A 24,429-nucleotide genomic window follows, 5' to 3' on the forward strand; every position below is an offset into this window, starting at 1 on the left:
ACATGTTTTGGGGGGGCACAAGCAACGTCTATGAGAAAAACAACAAAATCATCCACAAAGCGTATGCAGATTGTTCCAGAACAATCGCAGGCATCATGAAAACGTGTAAATGCACGATTCTGCAAGAACATGTGGCGTGGAGCCGCAGCTCCAGCAGGGAACCTTCCTGAGTCCACCTGACCTCCTTCCATTAGTCACGTCTTGCTCTTCAGGACATGCTGGTCTTGATAAGTTCTTCGGTATTTCGTCCCAGTCTTTTTTTTTCCCACATTCCTCTCCATATTTGTGCCAAACCACATCTGTGTTTATCAACATCACTTGATTAGATTTTTTTTCATTCCAACAAACTCATTCCTTTGAATTACAACGTGCTGCCTCTGTAATTCGCGGGTGTAAACTCTGGACTGTTCCATGTTGATTTGCGATGGCTTCTAAATGAGTTTAGTCTCTCCATGTGATTTTTGGCTGAGTCCTCGTGGGAGCCACATGGGTGGGCTTAGCGCTTGGGCCTGCCCCTCTGGTGGACCTCCACAGGACACAGGGGAGAAGGACTGCTTTGTGAGCAGTGGGAACTGGCTGCTTTAATGAGAAAGGAAATGTCCCGTCACCTATATTACCTACACTGACCCCTACAGAAATGACTCACTATGGACCCTCATGCTTGCCAGTCATTAACCACTATGATTTCGGTTACTGTTACATTCTGGCATTTACCATTCACCCCCCCCCCCGCCATACCATGTTAACACTGTTGAGAATCTTGTCCTGCAGACGGAATGGCTGTAAACAGGAAATGGACAAGTTTGTTGTGAGTCCCAGTGTGGATTACTAGGTTCAGAAGAAGCCACTTTGAGGGCTGTAAGATGTGAGATCCTGGAAGGAGGGTCTTAGGTGTTTTGTTGTCATGGACGTCTTCAAGGCCAGGACTGCTGCTGCACTGGGTGTCTCAGTGGAAAGCCTCTCAGAGCACTCCGTTACTCACCGAGTCCTACATCGGCCTTCTCACAGAATGAGCTAGGCAGCCCAGGCTGGAACTCTCTGTCATTCATGGGCATAAATTATGGGGGGGGAGGTTGTAAACCCCCAATAATCAAAACTGACCAATACAATCACCCCCCAATAACCATATCATCATGACAAAGGGGTAGAAATCTCAATACCCCCCCATGCCCCAATGTTCCACCCTGTTCCCTCTCATATGTGGGTAGGAAATTGAACATGTGTGTTTATTGTTCACTAAACTAATTTCTGAGCTCAAAACTTGTATGTGTTCTTCTTAAGATTTTAAAACATCCCCCCCCCTCCATAATCCCCTACTACAGGATAGACTGAACCTGATAGGTGTTTGCTAGGGATTTCAGTGCAGTAGCCCAATAAGAGTTGCCCTTCTTCAGTGAAGTTGCCCACTAAGACATGGCTTTCTTCAAATACATGCTCTTCTTCAGTAAAGTTACCTTCTAATGCATGCCCTTCTTCAGTGAAATTTTCCACTTTTCCACTTCTGCTTACAGAAAGACTGAGGAAGTATTGCCAGGTCTTCATGCCCCCCAGACACACAGGCTGATAACAGCCTCATAGGGCGGATCTTTATAGTAACCGACACAGGTGACTTTCAGATTATCTTGCTCAGTATGACTCTGTGGCTCCCATTGCCCCATGATGTTTTAGTAGGATTGTGAGATGTGACCCTTATCCTGTGGAGAGAAGACTGCTTTGGGGATTGGGGCAGTATTAGGTCTGACTGAATCTGGCAGGGAATGGAGAAGCTAAATGAAAGTAGGGGACAGTCATGCCACGTAATCTCCAGGGAATCTGCGATTCAGGACTGGAGTTCCCCTAAGCAGGGCAGGAACAGGAGGTCTTACAATCAATCACATCCTTACGGCCCAGAATGCTGGTCAGGAGGCACCACCAGGTAGGCTTGGAGCTGGAGGTGCAGGTCTGTCTCAAAGAAAAGGAGGAACCCAAAATTGATGCATGATTGGCAAAAAACTTCACACTGTTCCATTCGATTTGAACTGGTGTGGTGCTGAGGTATCACCCGCCACAAGGCTGCTCTTGGGTTTTCATCCCTGGGATGATTCGTCGTGTGGTGGCTACGGCAACAAGCTGTATCAGTGTGCTCCTTACCTCTCTCTCAATCTCTCTCGAAATTGAAGAGGCATGGAGACTAATTGGAGTAGTAACCTGGTAGCTTTGTACCAACATTAACATCATGGAGAGAAAGATGAATGTTTCGTCTTCAGTTTATTTGCAAAATCGGTCGAAGGCAGATTTACCCATGTTAAGTCGACCCAAGCTTTACAGAGCAGTAAATCTTAAGCTGTCAGGCTAATTGAGTGGTTGCCCTTCCCCACCAGTTCTGGTAGAGGGCGCTCCAGCCCTGTTTTGTCTCATGCGATGCTCAGTGTTGTCAAGCTATTCAGTGGGACAGCTGGTTAGTGGGGTACAGTGTCGAGGGAAAGTGGGGCACTCTGGGATAGAATGAGGACCTACTGCTGATGGGGCGATTAAGATCTTAAGTTGCTGGAGGAAATCTTAAGAAGCTGCCAGTGACTATAATTAAAGAGATTAAACCTTCTGCATGTCCTTATCATGATCTGTGATCTCACTACCACACTGCCATCTTCTCAAAAGATTTTTATGTTTGTGGTGTAGAAATGTGTATGGAAACACATCTTAACGAGTAACTTCACTGAAAAAAGGCATGTCTTAGTGGGTAACTCCATGGAAGAAGGACATATGTAAGTCGTTAACTCCACTGAAGATGGGTACATCTAACTGGGTAACTGCTTTGAAGTAAGATTATTCTAAGTGGATAATTGCATGGTAGAAGGGCACATTCTAATGAAGAAAAGCACAGTGCTTAGTGGTTACTGTAATGGCTGCTTGTGGGCCTGGGTTGGAATGTCCTACTCGCGTGAACCTCCCTCAAAAAAAACACACAAAATGCCACAACAAACAAACACTGATACTCTAACTTCCAGGGGAGGACGGAAAATCCAGCTTTCGGAAGTTAACCTTTTGGAGAGTTTGCATGTCTGCAGGAATTACATTTGCTGCTTAGCTGATACCTTGATCTGAAGCAGCCGACAAATTCAAATGGATATTTTGCTGGAGTGAAAAAAAAGTATTTTCTTTCAGGGTACTGGTTCTGGACTTGTCTCTCCATTTAAACCTGCAACTACAGACTTTCAATAAATAAGTTTCTTGTAATACTTCAGGGCTAATGTTTCCATATCCTGGAATGGCATCATTCATCTTGAGATTACAGTTAAGCTCAGCTGAGTAGCCTTGCGGTTAAGACCCTGAGGATACAGGAAACCAACCTAAGCGTGTGGTAAAGCTTCCTTTATTCACACAACATTAACTGGCCTCTGGAATTAGGGCTTCCTGCCCTGCCTTTCAGTGGTATTGGGGTCTCTGGACTCACAAGCAGAGAAACTCAGTGCCACCAAGATGAGGGTGGGGGTGCTGGGTGCTGGTACAGTCAATACCAGGGGTGACTGAGAAACATCATTCCTGGTACAGTCTATACCAGGGGTGACTGAGCCACATCATGCCTGGTACAGTCTATACCAGGGGTGACTGAGCCACATCATGCCTGGTACAGTATATACCAGGGGTGACTGAGCCACATCATTCCTGGTACAGTTTATACCAGGGGTGATTGTGTCACATCATGCCTGGTACAGTCTATACCAGGGGTGACTGAGCCACATCATGTCTGGTACAGTCTATACCAGGGGTGACTGAGCCACATCATGCCTAGTACAGTCTGTACTAGGGGTGACTGAGCCACATCATTCCTGGTACAGTCTATACTAGGGGTGACTGAGCCACATCATTCCTGGTACAGTCTATACCAGGGGTGACTGAGCCACATCATGCCTGGTACAGTCTATACCAGGGGTGACTGAGCCACATCATTCCTGGTACAGTCTATACCAGGGGTGACTGAGCCACATCATGCCTGGTACAGTCTATACCAGGGGTGACTGAGCCACATCATGCCTGGTACAGTCTATACCAGGGGTGACTGAGCCACATCATGCCTGGTACAGTCTATACTAGGGGTGACTGAGCCACATCATTCCTGGTACAGTCTATACCGGGAGTGACTGAGCCACATCATTCCTAGTAGTCTATACTAGGGGTGACTGAGCCACATCATACTTGGTACATTCTATACCAGGGGTGACTCAGCCATGTCATGCCTGGTACAGTCTATACCAGGAGTGACTGAGCCACGTCATGCCTGATACAGTCTATACCGGGAGTGTCTGAGCCACGTCATGCCTGATACAGTCTATACCTGGAGTGACTGGGCACAAATACAATAGTATTTGGAATACTTTTGTGAAGTGGGCCAGTGTGGGGCACGGTGTTGCCGCTGTGCCTCCCTGGTCACGATTAGCGAAGGAGAAGGAAATGGGAGCACAAAGCTGGGAGTGAAAGTGACGTGACTGGGGGGGTGGATGTGTGTGAGAGAGAGGTGGAGAGGGAGGGAGGGAGCGGGAGATCGAGTGAGAGAGAGAGAGAGAGAGAGAGAGTGTGAGTGTATTAAACTCCAGCAGGGGTAGGGGGGCAGTGACAGTGTCAGTTTTCTTCTCATTGAGACCCTGGTAAGTACCCCCCCGACAGACACCCTCGCAGCAGTGAGCTCCTGCACGGTAGGCAGCCTTCTCCCGCACGTGCGAGTGCCAGTGCTAGTGCTAGTGCCAGTGCCAGTGTGAGAGTGCGCGGGTGCCAGCTTGCCTGTATTGTGTGCCATTGCCGGGCCATGCAGCGTTTTGGGGGGCATTAGAGTGATACAGGAATGGTGTGCTGACTGACTGCTCGTGTGTAAACTGTGGGGTCTGTGCAGATTGATTGCTGAAGCTGTCTTGTTGATAGATGCTAATTAATTGAGTTCTGTACCATGGGGTCCGAAGTCTTTTTGGAGGGGTGCTGGACAGATGGGCCGGTCTGCTTGCTCACCTCTGTGTTTCTTAGCCCTTCTCTGGCATCCGATTCCCCACACCCCACCATGCCGGAAAACTTTGGAACTGCTGTCTTTACGAGATGCGAAGACATATTGCCTTTAAAAAAGACGCATCAGACCCAGCTCAGAGACCCCCCCCCCCCCCCCCCCCGCCTGTGGAGAGCAGTAACCTTGAGGAGACTTGTGCCATAACTTAATGGAGTTCTGTAATCTGCTTTGGTCTGCCCCACTTGTGGGTTAGTGTTGTGTCACTGGCTACAGGCTGCTAATCTTCAAACCTGACAGCGACATCTGAGTGGGAGACTTTCAGAAGCCACTGGGATCTGCATAAGTGACTTGGGATCCCATTTAAGGCATAGATACAAGCCTGATTAATTAAAGGTGTTTAATAATGCGATGTGTGACGGCTAGAGGTCGCGTGCCGCCAGATGTGAGCCTGGATTTGTGAGGATTGCAGTTTGGTTTCGGTATCCGATCCTTCAGTCTTCCCATTCACAATTGAAACCCATAAAAAATGTTCGAAACAAAAAGTAAACTTTCTCGCTTCATCTACACAAGTCTGCATTTAGGCTCACGCCGCTAAAACTTGGCACGTTAGGTGGCGCTCTTCAGCTCTGCCAGGGCGGCGCCCCGTTTGCCCCACAGTCCGTCCGCGCGCAGCCCTGATGGGGCTTTGCAGTGTGTCGCACAGCGAGGGATGTCATTCATCACTTCGGCCTCACTTCAATTACTGATGAGCGACACGGCAGGCCGGTTGTTTGAGGTGCAGTCGGATGCAGCCACCCCAACCACAAAATCGCAGCCGCTTTGCCGTCACAGAACGACCACGGGATGTGAATGTGAACTGGGTGTTACCAGTGGCCAGGGAAGCTGACCAGCAGTGTGTGAGGGCTCACACAAGACACCCAAAAGAAAGACGTATCAGACGTATAATTTACTCTAATGAGTAAAGCTCATTTTTGCCTTTTTAAAAAGTGATAAATTTTTTTTATAATTCATTCATCACTTGAAGATACTAGTACACAGATATTCCCCATGCCTCTGGTTATATAACTGCAAGCAGTAAAAACTTTACTTACTTTACTACCCTCATTAAATATAAGATATATGCATGTTTGTGACATAATACATATGATACCTACAAGCTGTTATCGATTTAGTGATTATCCAAATAAAGTTATCGCTGTTTTTAAATCCATCCATTACATGGTTAACTGTTTTTGCCCTGAGGCTGTTTATTCATGTAAATAATTAAAAAAGTAACCTGAACCATACATGTTTGTGGGTCTCGCTTGGTAATTATCAGTTACTGCAGGTCCTTAATGAAATGACACAAGGACCATAATGAAATTTATACTGCTCATTAAAGCTCGCCGCTTTAATCTGCTGAAGTGAAGTAAAAACTTAAATCTGCAGGTATAAACCTCACTGCGGGTTACGAGCACATGGCAGATGCAATGCTGGATATGAACCAACAGGATGGTTATAATCTTTAATGAAGTCTGGCCATCAAAACATTGCATCATTCCATCTCTGGTCCTTCGACCACGGTTGTGCTCAGGATATTAAAATGTTTGAAGCCATCCTGCTTACCAGTGAACAAAAATCATATCCTCTGTTTCCCAATCATCACCCCTCCCACTCCGCCCCACTGTCAGCATCTGAGGGTATATACCTTTGTTGTCTTCACTGTATATCTTTCTGCTTTTTTTAATCTCTCTTTCCTGCCCCCCGGAGGCAGGTCCCTCTCCCGCCTTTCTCACTCTCTCACTCTCTCTGTCTGTCTTAAGCTGATTGTTTCCATATGAATGGAATGTTGCCGGATCATTCTGCAGGGTTCTGAGTCTGTAACACGGCTCTCTGTACGGCCACATGGCCCGCTCCCCGTTTCCGGGCCCCAGGGTGGCCCCAGGGGGCATCCGCCACACGAGCCCTTTGCTTTCACGACTGATGCCACCGGCCAGAATGAGATGAGTTAAGAAAAATCAGTTCCATGTGTTTGAGGGGCCATAACCTGAAAGTTATCTATCAGGAAGCAGCAAAACCATTGCATTCCTTAAGCTATCAGAAGACCGCCTTCCTCCTGGCTCCAGTGGACCCCCACCCTTCATCCTGTTATGGTCTTTTCAGATCTTACCAATGCTTGTTTTTCTCATAACCAGTTAATTTATATTCTATTTACCATTCAAATTTGTTTGGGGTGATACACGGCCACAAGCATCACAACAACAAGCAAATCAAGGAAACAGAAATGATTAAATCTGTTCCAGCAGGACCCCCCAGGTCTAGGGGCTCAGCTTTCTGTGGAGTATGCTGGGATGTTAGTCATGCTGTTCCCCACTTGTTCATCACCGTTTACTGACTGTTGCAAGCATACTTCCTGTTATGAATAAGGCCTTAATGTATCAGTACTAATTCACTAATGGTTTATTAATATTCTGATATTTCAGGGGTGCCGTAAATGTATAAATCAATAAACATATGAAGTTAACCTGTATAGGAGTGGCTTTGGATGAAGGGGTCTCTTGGGCAGTGTGAAGGGGATTGACATTGGTGCTGAGTGTGCAGGAGTAACGCCTAGAATGCTTCTTGTGTCTCTGCAGTGTGAGAGTCAGCCAGCCCCCAGCCAAGCCATTCAAACACAAGAGATTCCTTCATCTCACCCCAAAAAGTCACAGGCATCCAGGCCTCCATCTCAGGCTCTTGGCACAACTGCCCACGCCCTCTTCCCCTGATGGGCACCACGGTGGCCGCCAGATTTCCACCACTGCTGCTCACATCACAGCTGTAACAAACTACTGAAACCATGGAGATGAAGCAGCCAATGATGACACAGGAGGAGTGCAAGACAGAGGGCGGGGGCCACGAGGAGGCACAGGAAAATGGCCGGCTTATGGCGGATGGCGTGGCAGAGAAAGGGCCAAAGGCCGGCCCGCAGTCAAGCCAGGTCTCCAACGGCTACCCTGCTTCCTCACCCCAGAGCCCCACTGAGGCCTGTACCGGTGGTGGGGGGGCTCCCAGAACCCTGGTGGTCCAGCAGACTAGCTTAGAGCTCCCCCGTGAAACCTGGAGCAAGAAGATGGACTTTCTGCTCTCAGTGGTTGGGTATGCTGTGGACCTAGGCAACGTGTGGCGTTTCCCTTACATCTGCTACCAGAATGGAGGAGGTGAGGGAGGAGGCAGCACTCAGTTGGTCAGTACAGTCACAGTCAGTCAGTTGGTCACAGTCAGTCAGTCACAGTCTATCAGAGTTAATCACTCATTCACAGTCGGTTAGTCTCAGTCAGTCACAGTTACAATCACGGTCAGCCACAGTCAGTCAGTTAGTTACAGTCAGTCACAGTCAGTCAGTTGGTTAGTTACAATCAGTCACAGTCATTCAGTCATAGTCAGTCGGTCAGTCACAGTCAGTCACAGACAGTCAGGTAATGACATTCAATCAAAGTCAGACTGTCAGAGTCAGTCAGTCAGTCAATCATTTTCAGTCAGTTAGTCACAGTCAGTTAGCTCATGTTCCTATAACTGTCCCATTCAGTTATTCAGCAGGCTTTTATTTTTAAATTCCCTTGCTCTCCAGGTGCATTTCTGCTGCCCTATCTGCTGATGGCAGTGTTTGGCGGGGTGCCCCTGTTCTACATGGAGCTGGCACTGGGCCAGTTTCACCGAAGTGGCTGCATCTCAATCTGGAGGCAGGTCTGCCCCATTTTCAAAGGTATGATATACAGCTCCATGGCTGTCATGTACCTAAAGGCCCCCACACCCAACCCAGCTGGACTTCCTCCCTTTGTTATGAAATTGTCACATTTGCTTGTCAAACTGCCAGCTGGATCCAAGCTAGCGATGGACAAAATAATGCTTCATGAACCATTTGCAGAATTTTTGACCCCACTAGATGGTGCTCTTGGTTTCCTTTAAGGCATGCTTTGAGCCCTTTTTTTGTACATGGAGCGCCATCTAGTGGGGTAAAAAATAACAGCAAATAGTTTATTAAGCATCATTTGGTCCATCACTAGTCCAAGCGAGTCCCACAAAATGACGTGGCCCCTCTGCCTCCCACTTCACAGGAATCGGATTCGCCATCTGTATCATCGCCCTCTACATCGCTTTCTACTACAACACCATCATGGCCTGGGCGCTCTACTACCTGCTATCGTCCTTCAGCTCCATGCTGCCCTGGAGCACGTGTGGCAATGCCTGGAACACCGCCAACTGCACCCGCTACACCTTCACCGACCGCAACGTCAGCTGGAGCGACCACTCCATCTCCCCCGCCGAGGAGTTCTATACGTAAGTGCATGTAAGTGAGAGGAAAGTTAGTGCAGCAAAGATAGGATGGGGGGGAGGGGGGGGGCTAGTCACGCAGAAGCTCCAGGGATCACCACGACAAAAAGGATGCAGCTTCGTCCTGCAAGAGCAGAGCTGATGGACTGTCCTTCAGCAAGGCACTTAATCTCAATGGCTCCAGTTCCAGATAATGTCAGTGGGGATGGATGGATTTGACAGCTGTATAAATTTCTGGATGATATCATCCAACACACTAATATGCAAATCAGAGACGTAAGCGCAGGCGAGGGGGCAGGCTGTCAGCCGTACCGTTCCATACCGCCACATCAAAGGCCGGCCTGCCCTGTCACCCCTCCGTCTCGCTGTTCTGCTCGTGAGACGCTTGTACTTATCAGCTGGACTTCGAGAGGCATTTCCAGCTTTGTGGAGGTTTATCCTTTGTTCTTAGTTTTCGTCACTGCTCAAAGGCCTTCGCTCTGTCCATCTGCTGTGTGTTCTTATCCTCCACACCGTATATCAGCTCTCTGTTTTCTCGCTCAGTTTCCTGCCTTGCTGCAATGAATTGTCTTGTTTGGTGACAGATCGTCCGCACCCTCTCCCCACCTACCCACCCCTCTGTCAGTAGCTGCATTTTATGTTAAGCCCCTCCCCTGTAGCCATGGCTCCTCCCACTCACTCAGCCACTCCCTCTCTCATGGTACCCTTCTTGTCTCTCATCTAGGAGACAGGTGCTGCAGGTCCACCTCTCCTCAGGGCTGCACCAGTTGGGCACAGTCAGCTGGCAGCTGGCACTCTGTCTGCTGTTCATCTTCACCGTGGTCTACTTCAGCATCTGGAAGGGGGTCAAAACCTCCGGCAAGGTGGGCTGCACATGTGGAGGGGCAGGGCCTGTAATGGGGGTGGAATTATTGAGCTGGGGGCAAGTCTGGCACCGTTCAGCAGTGGTAAGGCCTATCTGTCCTCCTCAGGTTGTGTGGGTGACGGCCACCCTGCCGTATGTGGTGCTCGTGCTGCTACTCATTCGAGGGGCCACCCTGCCCGGTGCCTGGAGGGGCGTGGTCTACTACCTGAAGCCTGATTGGAAGAAGCTTCTTAGTACCACGGTGAATAATTGAAGGGACTGTGAAGACTTATGTCCATCTCAATCTCATTACAGTCAGATTAATAACTAAATATGTGTCTGTCTTTCTGCTGGCCCGCGCTTTGAAGTCACTGCCATCTGCTCCTGTGCCTCAGGTCTGGATAGATGCAGCAGCACAGATCTTCTTCTCTCTGGGACCTGGCTTTGGAGTCCTCCTGGCCTACGCCAGCTACAACCCCTTCCACAACAACTGCTACAAGTGAGATGGATTTGCTTGCCAGTGACATTAAAAACATCCAGAATCAAGCTGAGATTTTCTGAGTGGACATAGAGTGATTTGTAATTGAGTGGTTCTGTGGCTCTCTCTTTCTGTACCCCCCCCCCCTCCATTCTCTCTCTCTCAGGGACGCTTTGGTAACCAGCTCCATTAACTGTCTGACCAGTTTCCTGTCTGGGTTTGTGATCTTCACAGTGCTGGGTTACATGGCGGAGATGCGCAACCAAGGCGTGGATCATGTAGCCAAGGACGCAGGTGAGGAACAGGAGCTCAGTCAGACACATAACCAAGCGCAGATCAGGCAAACACACAGCCGAGCGCAGATCAGGCAGACACCCGGCCAAGCGCAGATCAGGCAGACACCCGGCCAAGCGCAGATCAGGCAGACACGGCCGAGCGCAGATCAGTCAGACACCCGGCCGAGCGCAGATCAGTCAGACACCCGGTCGAGCGCAGATCAGTCAGACACACAGCTGAGCGCAGATCAGGCAGACACACAGCTGAGCGCAGATCAGTCAGACACACAGCTGAGCGCAGATCAGGCAGACACACAGCTAAGCACGGGAGTCAGGCTTCCTCATATGTCATAGTATTGGGAAGCAAAACTTCCTCAGTCCTCATTGAAACCAACAAAGAACTTTTGTTAATTTTCCAAAACTCAATAAGGCTGCATAATTTTTCTCAAAATTTGAAAATGCATCTGGGGCCCTTTAAAGCCTGCCTGGAATTGTAATCCGTCCATGAAGGACTACTGCTGTGTGCTTTCCCTTTGACCTTGTTCCTCCTCGTACCTCCCCCATGGTCTGTTCCTGGTCTCCCCACAGGCCCCAGTCTGCTCTTCATCATCTATGCCGAGGCCATCGCTAACATGCCTGCCGCCACCTTCTTCGCCATCATCTTCTTCCTCATGATCATCATGCTCGGACTGGACAGCACGGTCAGTCTCCCTCAGAGCACTTCCTCGGCACGTGCTCGCAGTGATGCCAGGTTAAGGTTAACGCTGGCTAACGCTCCTGCTTAGAAATGTTTCCCCACAAGAGGAGCATAAAATTTCTCATAGGGTGTGTGTGGCAGCAGTGATCCTCCGTTATGCTTGTGAAGATGTTGTAAATACATTTACACGATCTTCACCCAGATAAAACGAAAGTCTTGGATGTGGAATGCTCTGTTTTGAGTCTGACTGGAACCTCAAATCAGAATACACTGAATTAAATCTCTGTAAGGGAACAGAAGCTGTACCCCCTAGTCTGGGGTGGGGGCCGAGGTAGGGGGCTCCTTTTTTTAATACTTCTTCCAGGGCCTAAATCGGCTGATTCGGCTCCTCCACAGACCCCTTGCTGGAAATTCCATCCCAGACAAAGTTTCTGAATATAAAGGAATCTTTCAGCTGCGTTCCAGTCCAATCAAATAAAATGAGAAGTGAGATTGAGCCTCTGGTCCTGAGAGGCCGGGGTGCACGTCGGGCTTTATCTCCTCCCTGAAGCCCGCGCTGAGCGTTTCTCTTACATCTGTCTGGCTTTTTGGCCCTTCTCCCCCGCCGTCCCCCGCCCGCCGCCTCCCCCGCCTCCCGCCACCTTTGTACAGCCGGCCGTTATTGACACTTTCTTAGCTAGGCTGATATCTGGTGTGTGGGCCGCCGGCTCCTCGCGCGCCTGTGATACGGCTAATTCGCCCTCCTTTACGATTGCGCCGGCCCGCGCACTTTCATTACCGTCCCTTTATTAGCTGCCCGCCTGCGCGCTCTGCGGCCAGCTGGACTGACACTCCTTATCAGCAGAGCCGCTCCCGCCGCTTCTCTGTTATTGTCCTCCGCTTTTATCAGCTGTCATATACGCTCAGACCTGCATGATATAATGGCCACTGTTTGCCCCCTTTCTGAAAACACTCTATTTCTGCCCCCTCTCTCTCTCTTTTTATTTCTCTTTCTCTCCCCCTCTCTCTCTCTCTCTCGGGCTGTTGGAAGACGCTGTACAAGCCCCCCATAGAGAAGCACACAGCTGATGTGCAGTGGAAGATCATGCATGGGGCTGTGGCCACAAATAGACATGTGGAGCATATTGATCCTTCTGTGGTGGGGGCCTGATCGATTTGTCGGCAGGATGAAACTTTGACTCATGTGTTTTTGAGGTGCACGTGGCTTGAGACCATCACTTGAGACCATGTTCCAGCAGCTGGAAGTGCAGTTTGGGGCAGATTTCTCTGATGTATTCTTTATTTATTGTCCAAGATACAAGGCGCGTGAGAAGGGCTAGTTGTGCATGTTGAATCTTCTGGTGGGGCAGGCCAAGCTTGCGATTCGGCTGTCTTGGAAAAATAAGCTGAGAGAGGCTGGGTTGACGGATCCTGAGTTTGTACTGGTGGGGCTGGTGGTGCTGGTGCGGCTGGTGGCGATGAGGCTCAGGGTGGAGTTTACATATTCCTCGCTGACCCATACCTTGCAGGATTTCTCGACTGTGTGGGTACAAGGAGGGGTGTTGTGTAATGATGAGGGCCTAGTGTTAAAAGTGTGACATTGGGTAGCTTTTCTGACTTTTGGGGTTTTGTGCGATGTCTTAAATTTACATTTTTTAATATATATATTTTTTTGGTTTTTTACTGCCATTGTTTGTGCTTTTGTCTTGATAAAGAGCCTTTAAAGGTGAAAGTCTCTCTCTCTCTCTCACTCTCACTCTCTCTCCATCCCCACTTCTCCTTGCTTCTGCCCAGTTCGCCGGACTGGAAGGCGTGATCACGGCGCTGCTCGATGAGTTTCCGCATGTACTGGCCAAGCGGCGGGAGTGGGCCGTGCTGGGTCTGGTGTGCATCTGCTACCTGGGGGCCCTCTCCACCCTCACATACGTGAGTCTCCCCTCACCTCTGTCCTGCTCTTGCAGAACCACTAGGGGGCATAGTGGCTGAGGAACACAACCAGATGAGGCCAGCATTTTTGCAGGTTCTCATCCTTGAGGCATCCAGTGTTACATGTGAATCACCCAGTTAATGCCCTCTTTCTCTTCCAATCAGCCTGTTAATGCCCTCTCTCTCTTCCGATCAGCCTGTTAATGCCCTCTCTCCCATTTTTCCTACCTCCCACCTCCAGGGTGGTGCCTTCGTGGTGAAGTTGTTTGAGGAGTATGCCACTGGCCCTGCTGTCATCACTGTGGTCTTCCTGGAGGTCATCGCAGTGTCCTGGTTCTATGGTAGACATTCCGTGCTCCCAGATGTAACACCTGAGACATTCTTTATTTGTGCCTGATGTTCACTTCTGGGCTTGTGTCCTGGCAGGAACCTCGCGGTTCTGCAGCGATGTCCAGATGATGCTGGGCTTCTCTCCAAGCTGGTTCTGGAGGGTGTGTTGGATGGTCATCTGCCCCTGCTTCTTGCTGGTGAGCGGCACGCTGGTGTGACTTGGGTGCAGATCTCTGTAAGATCTCTATAAGGCTAATGAGACCCCCCCCCACACCCCCAGTTCATCATCGGCAGCTTCCTGGCCTTCCCGCCCGAGGTGAAGCTGTTTCACTATCTCTACCCGGCCTGGACCACGGTGCTGGGATACTGCATTGGCATCTCCTCCTTCATCTGTGTGCCCTCCTACATGGTCTACCACCTGCTCATCACGCCGGGCCCCTTCAAACAGGTGTGTGCAGAGCCCCCACCCCCCCCCACCCCCGACGCTGGGCACATGCACACCCCCATGCACTGACGTGGAAGCTTCTAGATGCGTAGCTGTGTTTCCCGACACCTACATGCGTTAACAGATAGTGTCTGTAGATTCAATCATGCTACACGGATCGGCGACAGCCGTGACAGCGAGGCTGTGCCGTGAAAAGGCTGCAGTGAATGACATGAATTCCCAGCATGAGCGCACATGCCCCCAGCCCCCGCATCGCACCTGTCCCCAGCTCCATCTCCTCCCAGACGGCCATTGTTCGCTCAGAGCCTCTGCTGCTGAAAGTGGCTGTCAGTGGGTGTCCAGGTGTCATGTCAGGACCAAGGCCAGACCAGGGCCCGTTCACAGTGACTGCAACGGTGACGGTGACAGTGATAGCGATGGGGCATTGGTGACGCAACCATTGTGTTGTGGTGCCTTTGAAATGCGAATGATGGCAGTTTCAGTCAGGCAGCTTGCATGACACTTGTTGTGTTACCGTTGGCTGTCCAGCAGACTGTGCCAATGAATATGTCTGTTTAAAAACATTAGAAATACACGTTGTCGTTAGCACACTGAAGAAGGTATCACACTGAAACGCATCTGTGTGGAGACGTTGGTTAATAAACCAGCCTCTTTGTTCATTGATACATTCTTTTCTACGCTGTGATTAGGAGTGAAGCCCGTTTTACAGTATTTTGTCAATGTCCTCAGTTTTACCCTGAATACCTCTGTCCCCCACAGCGTCTCCTGAAGAGCATCACCCCAGAGGTTGGGGCAGCTGGAGGTCCACATAGAGACATCGTCACCAACGCGGTCTGACCAGGACAGCGTCTGACCCTCTACAGGACATTTGGCGGTACTGCAGGAAGGGCACACCCCCCCAATGACCACCCTCATTCTGCAATTTCTCTCTTACCTTCCAGACGTGGACAATTTCTGCGTCCAGCTGGTTGTATCATGAAGGTGGGATCTGGGCCAAAGATGCCGTTGTTTCTATATTTTTTTAATTAATATGTATTTTTCGTTATGTAATATTGTCACGCATTTTGTGGCCTAAACCAGACCAATCAGACACAACGGCTCTGAGCAAACACCTACACACCTGATGTTTATATATACACAAAATATATTGTATAACTGTGACATTTTTACTGTTCAGTCCTGTAACTTTTCAGTGAAGTGTGTCCGCTGATGTACGTCCGTACGTTTTACTGGAAGTGACCGTGACAACACACTTCAGAGCTTTCACAATCATAGTGAATCACTCAGATATATTTTTTTAATTCGTGCGTTTTGCAGCTACGCATTTGTTTTATTTACGGACACGAACGGCAGCACTTTTGCATTCGGCCTCCACTGTTACCTGTTCTGCCACTTAAGTCTTCATGATAAAAGGCATAAGAACCAGTTTGTGGGCCGGAGGTCTGGGCCGGAGCTCCTGGATGAGACTCTTCTCCAGTGGAGGTCCTGTTGAGTGGAAGGAAAGCTCCAGTGGGTTGTATTTGTGTGTGTGTGAGCCTGTTTGTATGTATGTGTGTGTGTATTTTAGCAGATGAAAAGTTGTATATCAGGATGTTGTATGAAATCCACGTATCAGATTATATGTACAAAATATATATGTATGTCTAGATTATATGTCTAGTCTATTCCAATATAAGATGTGTATTTATTTAAAAATATCACCACTGCTGTAATTAATTTGATATATTCTGTACCGAAATGTACTCGTTTGTCACATTTATCGTGGAGCGACACCTGTAACATGGGTATATTTTTATTGCAAACGCTGACTGTTCACACTCATGCCAGATTCAGGTATATTAACAAATTCCTGCTCTGCATATGAGCACCAAAAAAGAAAAAGGTGTTGAATGGAAGCGTCAGTATGCACAAGGCGTGTGTGTGTGTGTGTGTGTGTGTGTGCGCTCAGTGCATGCTCAGTATGCACAGCGTATGTGTGCGTGCTCAGTACGTACAGCGTGTGTGTGTATTTGCTCATTGCGTGCTCAGTATGCACAGTGTGTGTGTGTGTGTGTGTGTGTGTGTGTGTGTGTGTGTGTGCGCAAGCTCTGCAAGGGGCCCGTGTGGCGTGTGTGACCCGTAAATCCACGTGCTGGTGTCTGTCTCTGTCCCGTCTGTCCAGTGCCATCTGTGCAGCCCTCTGTCTGAACATGTGTTCCCTGTGTGCAGAAACTAACAGTCCAGATCAGGAAAAATACATAGATAAATATATACATATATATAGATAGATAGATAGATAGATATATGCAGTGTGCCAGTGTGTTTCTGTATGACTCTGCTTTCATTACAGGCCCCTCTGCCTCCTCACTGGTGTCTTATATCCTGTGAAATACAGAGTAAACTGTACATTTTAAGCATATGATCTGTGTCAGTCTGTTAAAGGTTGTATATCCATGTAAAGGAGAAAACTACATATAAATGAAGAGAAATAAAAAGGAATATCAATGGACGCTGAATCTGCCTCCACTGTGGACATGCAGTTTGTGAGCCTTGTGGCCCCCTGACCCCGGATGGGTGAAGTTGAGAATTAGGCCCCTGGGCTCCAGGCTAAGAGCAGGTGGGCAACACAGGGGTTAACCCACTTGTTACCTGATATGACAGGTTAAGAAATGTAGCAACCAGCCTGCCTGTCCTTCCTGCCCTCTGTGCCCATTGGACACTGAACACAAATGCACACTGCGGTCTCCATCGACCTCATCTCTGTGTAGCAGGGACAGTGCTCACCATCCTCTTCCTCATCCCCTTCCTCTTCTTCATCCTTCCTCCTCGCCCCCTTCCCCAGCCCCTTACCATCTTCTTCCTTGTCTTCATACCCCTCATCTTCATCCTCTTCCTCATCCTCAACACTGCTCTTTCACCTTCTCACCTTCCTCTGACCCTTCACGTCCTTCAGTCCATCCTGTTGGTGCAAACATTTCATTAAATTTATTCACTGCCTTAATATCAGATTTAATGGTCTAATTACATCAAATAATATACTTGACTGTCATTACATTGTAAGAAATGACTTCAGCCAATACTTTTTGGAAACACTTTGCATTCAGTTCTGACCTCAGTAATATCAGAGTAAATGAACATACATAATGATATTTGTACCTGTATCATGAAGCTGGACTTCTTGCTTAGCTGGTCAGATTTAAGGTACCCCAGTTTAAATGGACTTTATCTCTGCTCACTTACATTTAACCCAGACTACCTTAAATCTGGCAAATTATCTGGCAATGCAAGAAACCCTGCTTCACCATACAGGACCCAGCTGTCACATGGCAGCCTCATTTCTGGTTGGCTGAATCAAGCACACACTGCAATTTCTTAAAGGGACGTTTGTTTCTCTGGTGTGATCTGGTGTGATATGATGCAGAACAGAGTCGGATAATAAAACAAATGCTCCAGGGTACAGTATGTGTAAGTGTCAGGCTGAATGGGCGACTCGGGCTGGTAGGTCTGTAACTGTGTGAGAAGAAGAATATTACATTTGAGAACTCCCCCCCCCCCTAGGAAGCATGGCCCCCCATCCAGCATAGTACATGGGGCCCCGGGGGTGATGCTTTAAAGAGGATCTGATGCAACATGATGTGTAAATCTTTAGCAGAGGTTATAAGAAGTCACAGACACTCACAGTTACACACTCACAGTTACACACTCACAGAGCAGCATGTCGCAGGCCTGGGGTTTCCTGCAGACCGTTACGGAACGGCCAACGTGCCGGGCCCCTCAGTCCCGGGGGGGTTGGAAATATCATTCTATGAACATCATTTTAAGGTTTTTTTAAGGTTCAATTGCACAGATAATCCAACCTAAAATGCTGAAGTCATCTTGTGACCAGATCCATGATTTCATCATCAGGTTTAATCTACCTACAGGGGATGCTGTATGATTTTGGGAGGTGGTCTGGGGGTCATGAAGCGGGAAGACAAAGAACAATCAGCACTGAGGACAAACAGCAGCCCCAAACAGCAGCACACACCCTGCTCATGCCTGACTGGCCTGCTGCATGTCGCTAGGTCACTTTCCCATGGGGCCACTCTCCTGTGTGATGGTAACTTCCTGTTCTCTCAGCTTATCGCACATCATCTATATTAAAGGCCTTGCTGCCCCTCCCTGCCCCCCTCGGCCCCATTGTCTGCCGTAATCATGGCTCCTCTGCTCCTCATACTGCTCCGTAATCGCGGCTGCTGTGCTCCTCACACCACTCTGTAATCATGGCTCCTCTGTTCTTCACACCGCTCCGTAATTACGGTTCTTCTGCTCCTCAGACGGCTCCGTGATCACGACTCCTCTGCTCCTCATGCCGCTCTGTGATCACGGCTCCTCTGCTCCTCACGCCGCTCCGTAATCACGGCTCCTCTGCTCCTCACGCCGCTCCGTAATCACGGCTCCTCTGCTCCTCACGCCGCTCCGTAATCACGGCTCCTCTGCTCCTCATGCCGCTCTGTGATCACGGCTCCTCTGCTCCTCACGCCGCTCCGTAATCACGGCTCCTCTGCTCCTCAGACCGCTCAGTAATCACGGCTCCTCTGCTCCTCACGCCGCTCCATAATCACGGCTCCTCTGCTTCTCACACCTCCTTGCACCAGAAGTTTCTTGTCCCACAGTTTGTTATACCAGAAAAATCTTAAGAGCCTTTAAGTGGCTCAGTAATAATTCATCAGCGCAGGGGGTGCATTATCCTCTGTGGCCAGCATACTGTATGCTGCAACATGCATGCCGTGGGCAAACCGGACCTCTTCCTCTCTGTACATCTCAGAATGATGGATTTCACACTCCCAGACCCTGTGGAAGTTACAAGTGTATTTAATCCTGCAAAATTGTTTAATTCTTTTGCCAGGTCTGAACCCTAACCCCCAGCTGTTACCACTTTTTACATTTTCACTAATTTTCTGTTACTCCTGCATTTCCCTTGTCATGATCTCCCCTGCCACTGATCTACCATGCAATCCTATGTATCCTGTAGATCTCCTGATATGTCGAAGCTCTGAAGACAGGAAATGAAGCCCCCCCCCCACCGGCAGCAGACCCCCCAGCCCCGCTAGTGCTGGCTGCCTTTATCAGTGCGGACTGCTCCTCACTGTCTGTGCACGGCTAATGAACTCATTTTGCACAGAGAGAATACTGGTTATCTCCACAGACACCTCCACCCCCAGTCCTTCATGCCCCCCCCCCCCTTACTCTCTCATCCACAGTCAATATTATTGTTTCCAGAATGCTGTGAGATTCCCATATCTGCTTTTTCATTAAAGGCCAGTGCTCAAAGAGACAGAGGCTGAGAGGCTGGGGGGGGGGGGGGGCTGAGCAGCGATATGGAGACAAGCAGAGCAGGGAGGATGAGATGATGGCCAACCTTTGTCCCCCCGTGTCTTTCTGTGCAGGTTTCAGATGGGGCGAGCCTGTACTGCTGACGGACAGTGCACTATGGGGAAACTACGTTTTTAAAAAGTAAAGACAAAAGTAATAAGGCCAACTTTTATCAAAGAAATAACCATCTAAGAAATTACTGCTGACAATTTTATCTTAAGCTAAAGTAGGAGATCATTTTCTACTTCTAACTTTCTTATGGAAGTCCAAACTCATTATCAAAAATACGGTACAATGGCTCTGCGATTAAGATCATTTAGTATTTGGCGCCATCCAGCGTCTGACAATAGATAATGCGTGATATATTGGTTTTGCACCCAAAACTTAAGTACACTGACGTTCATTGCCAGTCCCAGCCGATAGGGCGCCCTAGACGACCACCACCGCTGACGCCTCCCCACTCCGCAGAAAATTGGCCGGCAAATCGACGCCCCCTCAGAACTTAGCGACTAGACGGCGGCCAATGTCGCGTATAGGTCTGACTGGCCTCGCCGACATTATATCATAACATTATAACGTGTTGCTTCTCGACATGTCCTTTCTTGAAGTTGAACAGAACCATTTGGTTTGCCTATTGCGAAATAGAAAACCAAAACTAATATAGCACACCTGGATTAGGTATTAACCAAATGAAACTTCCAAGTTCTATCATCTGCCTGACAGTTCTTAACAACATATTTAATATTTTCATTATTATACACACAAATACACACAATAGACTACAAGGTAAGTCTAGTATAAGATCGATAAGTGTCTGTAAATCATGCCAATTTTCTCAGAAAACGAACTTTGGTATCTGTACATCGCATGTGTGCGCGGGTGTGTTTGTGGTGGATTCGGGTGATGCTTTAGGGAGATTAAACAAATAATATACGCAATAATAAAATCACGCACCCCAAAGCTTAGATCATGGGTATTCATGCATGATCAGCTTTCTAGTTTTAAATTAATAGTTATCGGGGGCAAGTCCGCAATGTATTTTATCTTCAACGGGCGCAATAACATGCAAAAGGAAACTTGTCACATGCTGGTAATTAACTGCTGATGCGAATCTCGGGAATGGTCATATGACCGCCTTCTCCTCTCCTCTGTTTTTTATTTCGGTGATATTTCCCTTTTTGTTATTATCCAGATACAGATCGAAATATTATCTGCGTCTACGCTTACATAGGCAATATGAAGTGGTCATTTAAAAGAGGGAGTTTCCTTGGGCAACAGCAAATGGGTAAGAGATAAACGACATGACATCTGCGCCCAGTTCCTCGAAACATTCTTAACGATTCGTTTTTAAGTTCTGCGTTAAAAGACAGAAGTTACGAACGACGTATATAGCGTTAATTAAGAAGGCTTCGAGAAACCGGGCGCAGCCCTGGACTGTACGGAATTTACAGATGGCCTTTACGTGCGCTCCACTTCTTTGGTTAACTCTGATTTAATTAAAGGAAATACAGAATTATAATAACGACTGAATAGGGTTTTATAGGTATGCATGGTACGTTTCGCAAAGTGAGCTGCGCTTGTGTGAGTCTTAACGGTAAATCCGTACGCATGTTACACTTCGCGGTCTGTCCACAGGACTGACCGTGTCCACCTCCCTGATCCTGCTGCTGGCTGTCCTTATCCTGGGGATCGTCGTTTATGCTCCACCGGGATGCTGCAGAAAAAGACACCGGGTGGAGGTGCCAATGTGACTGACCCTGCCCCCCTATAGCTACCGTAATATTAACATACTGAGATTCGGTCAATCGCTGATCAATAACGTTGAGACAAATTAATGAGTCTCATATGATAGGGAGTGGGTCGTGGACGGAAAGCGCTTCATTCAACTTTACATTACAAAGTTACCACCCAGTTAGTGGGATGTATGTAATTAATTTTCTGTCCAAGTTACCCTCCGTTTCAAAATGTTTGTTTTTGTGAACCATTACTGAAGCGGGCATCCGCGCCCTCTGACTGGACCCTGTCCCGTGTCTGTGGGAGTCGCTTCCCCTGCTGGCCCTGCGCAGCTACGATCCGTGTCCCAAGTCCAGAGTCTGGCTGCTGAGATTAACCCTTCATACGATCAAGGATAGGCAGCCCCCTGGGCCCCCTAAAAGCTAGGGACCCATGAATACAGAATTTCCTGAATTGGACTGAATTCCCTTGTCATTGTTCACAGTAAAATGACATTCTATGTACAACTCCATGTACAATGATAGAAATAATACGATAAAAACTGTAAAAGTGCAAAAAAACTGCAAATTTTACTGACACCACCCCGATCAGCAACTTTTTCTGCTGGCCCCCACTCTTTGATTAAAATATTATTGATTTTAATTCCCTCGTTTCCCATTCAACTCCCAAACAATCTGCAATGGCCCACTTAGGGCCACTCCTCCCATGTCAGTCTAAGGGCCCCCAGAGAAGTCAGTCCACCCCTGACCCCTCGGGTCACATTGGATCGTGTACCTGCATCCGGTGGAGGTTCCATTAGGTGAAGCAGGGATCCCACTTCCAGTCCTGTAGGACCAGAATCCAACATAGTTTGTAGAGTTCCCTGTTCAAACACACCTATTAAAGCTGCTAATTAGCAGAATTAAATGTGATCGAGCAGGGAGATCGGCAAGTTGTGTTGGATTTTGGCCTCCAACAGCAGAACTGGGGAACCCTGAGGTAAAGGGTGATTTTCTGCAATGCCTGCACTCTGCCAAACAGCCAGCAGGTGGCAGCATTCATCAATGTAATGGATACTGTCTTGCATTATCGTACAGGAAAGCTTGGCTACTCCCTGGAGCAATGGTAGCAAGAAAAATCACTGTGCAGCAAATGAAGCAGTATTGCCTAAGTGTATTCATAAATCCAGTGACTTTCAGCACCAGTATATTATACCCATAATGCGAAATGTCTCGGCCTCCATAATGTTTTGTGTGCACCTTGTGTGCTTATTGCATTTCTTCATACGCGCCTTGTAAAGATCTGCTTTGTGTGGATAGAAGAGGTTCCCCTCCACAGGGTATGGAAGAGGCCAAATATGCTGACGCACCTAATGAAGCTTCTGCTTGGTGCAATTCTCCTTTCAGCACATAGGGGGCATCCCCTGAAGTCCAGGCTGGGTCACAGTCAGGACCTGCCTTCCTTTTACAGGGCACACATGTGCTAGCCCTCCCCATGCACCTCCCAATCCAGTGAGTGAGACGTTATGGTGATGGTAAATGAAGATAAAGAACAAGACAAGGAGCTGTAGGGGCGCCAAGTAAACATGTGCATTCAGTTAGCTTAGTGTCTCCCTGCCAACAAAAGCGTGTGACATCACCATCCTGCTCACTGTCACCTTTTCTCGTCGTCCTGCCAAGGACTCCACCTGTGTATAAAGCTCCAGTGATGTCATCTTATTTTCCCTCAGCTGCAGAATAGAGATTACCTGGAGTACATCCACCCCCCACAATCTAAAGTGTTACATGGAGACAAACTCAAACCCTTTCTTTCCCCTGCCTGCTGGCATGTGAATGCTGTGCAGCCTGTGAGGTCGCGCTCTCTCCCCCCCCGCCCGCCGCTTGAATGCTGTGCGGCCTGTGAGGTCGCACTCTCTCCCCCCGCGCCCCTGTCTGCCACGTGAATGCTGTGCAGCCTGTAAGTTCGCACTCTCTCCCTCCACGCCCCCATCCGCCGCATGAATGCTGTGCGGCTTGTGAAGTCGCGCTCTCTCCCCCCGCGCCCCCGTCCGCCGCGTGAATGCTGTGCGGCCTGTGAGGTCGCGCTCTCTCCCCCCGGGCCCCCGTCCGCCGCGTGAATGCTGTGCCGCCTGTGAGGTTGCGCTCTCTCCCCCCGCGCCCCCATCCGCCGCGTGAATGCTGTGCAGCCTGTAAGTTCGCACTCTCTCCCTCCACGCCCCCATCCGCCGCGTGAATGCTGTGCGGCCTGTGAGGTCCCGCTCTCTCTCATAGCACCTCCATCCGCCATCGCCTGCTCCATCCCGCACAGTCTCTCTCCCCTTCAGCCTCTCTGCCTGCCTCTCCTGGGATGCCAGACTCTAGTGGCACAAGCTGAACCCTGACGCAGATGCCCGTTCTTCCAGCTCCTCTGAAGGCCACGGGCTTTTCTCCTCTGCTGCTATTCACTGAGGCAATAGTTTTTTATATACGTGATTTCTCTGTTATTGTTAAATTTATATGAAATGTTTCCATGGAGAACTGGCAGGTCAGTGTAGTTTGAGACGGAAACACTCATCCTGACAATATGCGTGAGCAGTGAGTGGTGCTCCTACTCTGATTCTTCCTCCTTCTTAGTTTCTTCTCCTCCTGCTCCTGTCTTTGCTCCTGCTCCAGTTCCCACTCCCACCTTTTCCTCCTCCTGCTCGGATGTCTCCTCCCACTGGTCCCGTCTCCATTCTCCTTTCGCCTCATGCAGGTCAATGGCTGGGTGGTACGAAAGATTAAAGGAAGGCTTCTGGAATAACATTGTTCAGGGAAAGCTGGTGAATGTGCAGCCGTGGGGTCAGGAGCCAGATGGCTGGGGGCAGAGGCGAGGGGGACAGAGCTGCCAGGTTTGAGAAGTTTGTCCTATGCTATCTGCATCTGGCTGGGGGTGGGGGGGGCGGCCACATAGCTGCTGGGTTTGAGAAGTTTGTCCTGTCCATTCTACATACCTTGACTGCAGGAATCTCAGCACCACCACACTATCCATTTGCCCCGTATTCATACACAGGAAATGATGATGTACAAAATATTTGAAAGGCTACAGTTACCAGATTCTTTCCTAGGATTCGATCCTTCTTGTTCTCCTGCATATTCACTTCCTGTTTCTTTCAGGGATCTTGC

The 24,429-nt window shown here is 48.9% G+C and overlaps 1 protein-coding gene and 1 long non-coding RNA gene across 3 annotated transcripts; both read left to right on the plus strand.

Annotated features, from left to right (window-relative positions):
* Positions 1–7,598: 7,598 nt before the first annotated feature.
* On the plus strand, positions 7,599–16,727 carry slc6a4a (solute carrier family 6 member 4a). The gene is made up of 13 exons (XM_048981296.1): positions 7,599–8,151; positions 8,562–8,696; positions 9,049–9,271; positions 9,990–10,128; positions 10,237–10,371; positions 10,505–10,608; positions 10,754–10,881; positions 11,451–11,563; positions 13,333–13,464; positions 13,706–13,805; positions 13,891–13,991; positions 14,075–14,242; positions 14,999–16,727. The coding sequence occupies exons 1-13, from the start codon at positions 7,791–7,793 to the stop codon at positions 15,074–15,076; spliced, it is 1,917 nt and encodes a 638-aa protein (XP_048837253.1). The 5' UTR covers positions 7,599–7,790; the 3' UTR covers positions 15,077–16,727.
* Positions 16,728–20,140: 3,413 nt separating this feature from the next.
* On the plus strand, positions 20,141–21,858 carry LOC125711887 (uncharacterized). Of its 2 annotated transcripts, XR_007383137.1 has the most exons (3): positions 20,141–20,359; positions 20,766–20,858; positions 21,209–21,858. It is a non-coding gene; the product is annotated as an uncharacterized LOC125711887 (long non-coding RNA). The 2 variants fall into 2 exon arrangements; XR_007383136.1 differs by lacking the exon at positions 20,141–20,359 and having other exon boundaries at positions 20,685–20,858.
* Positions 21,859–24,429: the final 2,571 nt, after the last annotated feature.

This window comes from Brienomyrus brachyistius, chromosome 17 (genome assembly GCF_023856365.1).
Source record: "Brienomyrus brachyistius isolate T26 chromosome 17, BBRACH_0.4, whole genome shotgun sequence".
In the NCBI taxonomy this organism is placed as follows: Eukaryota; Metazoa; Chordata; class Actinopteri; order Osteoglossiformes; family Mormyridae; genus Brienomyrus; species Brienomyrus brachyistius.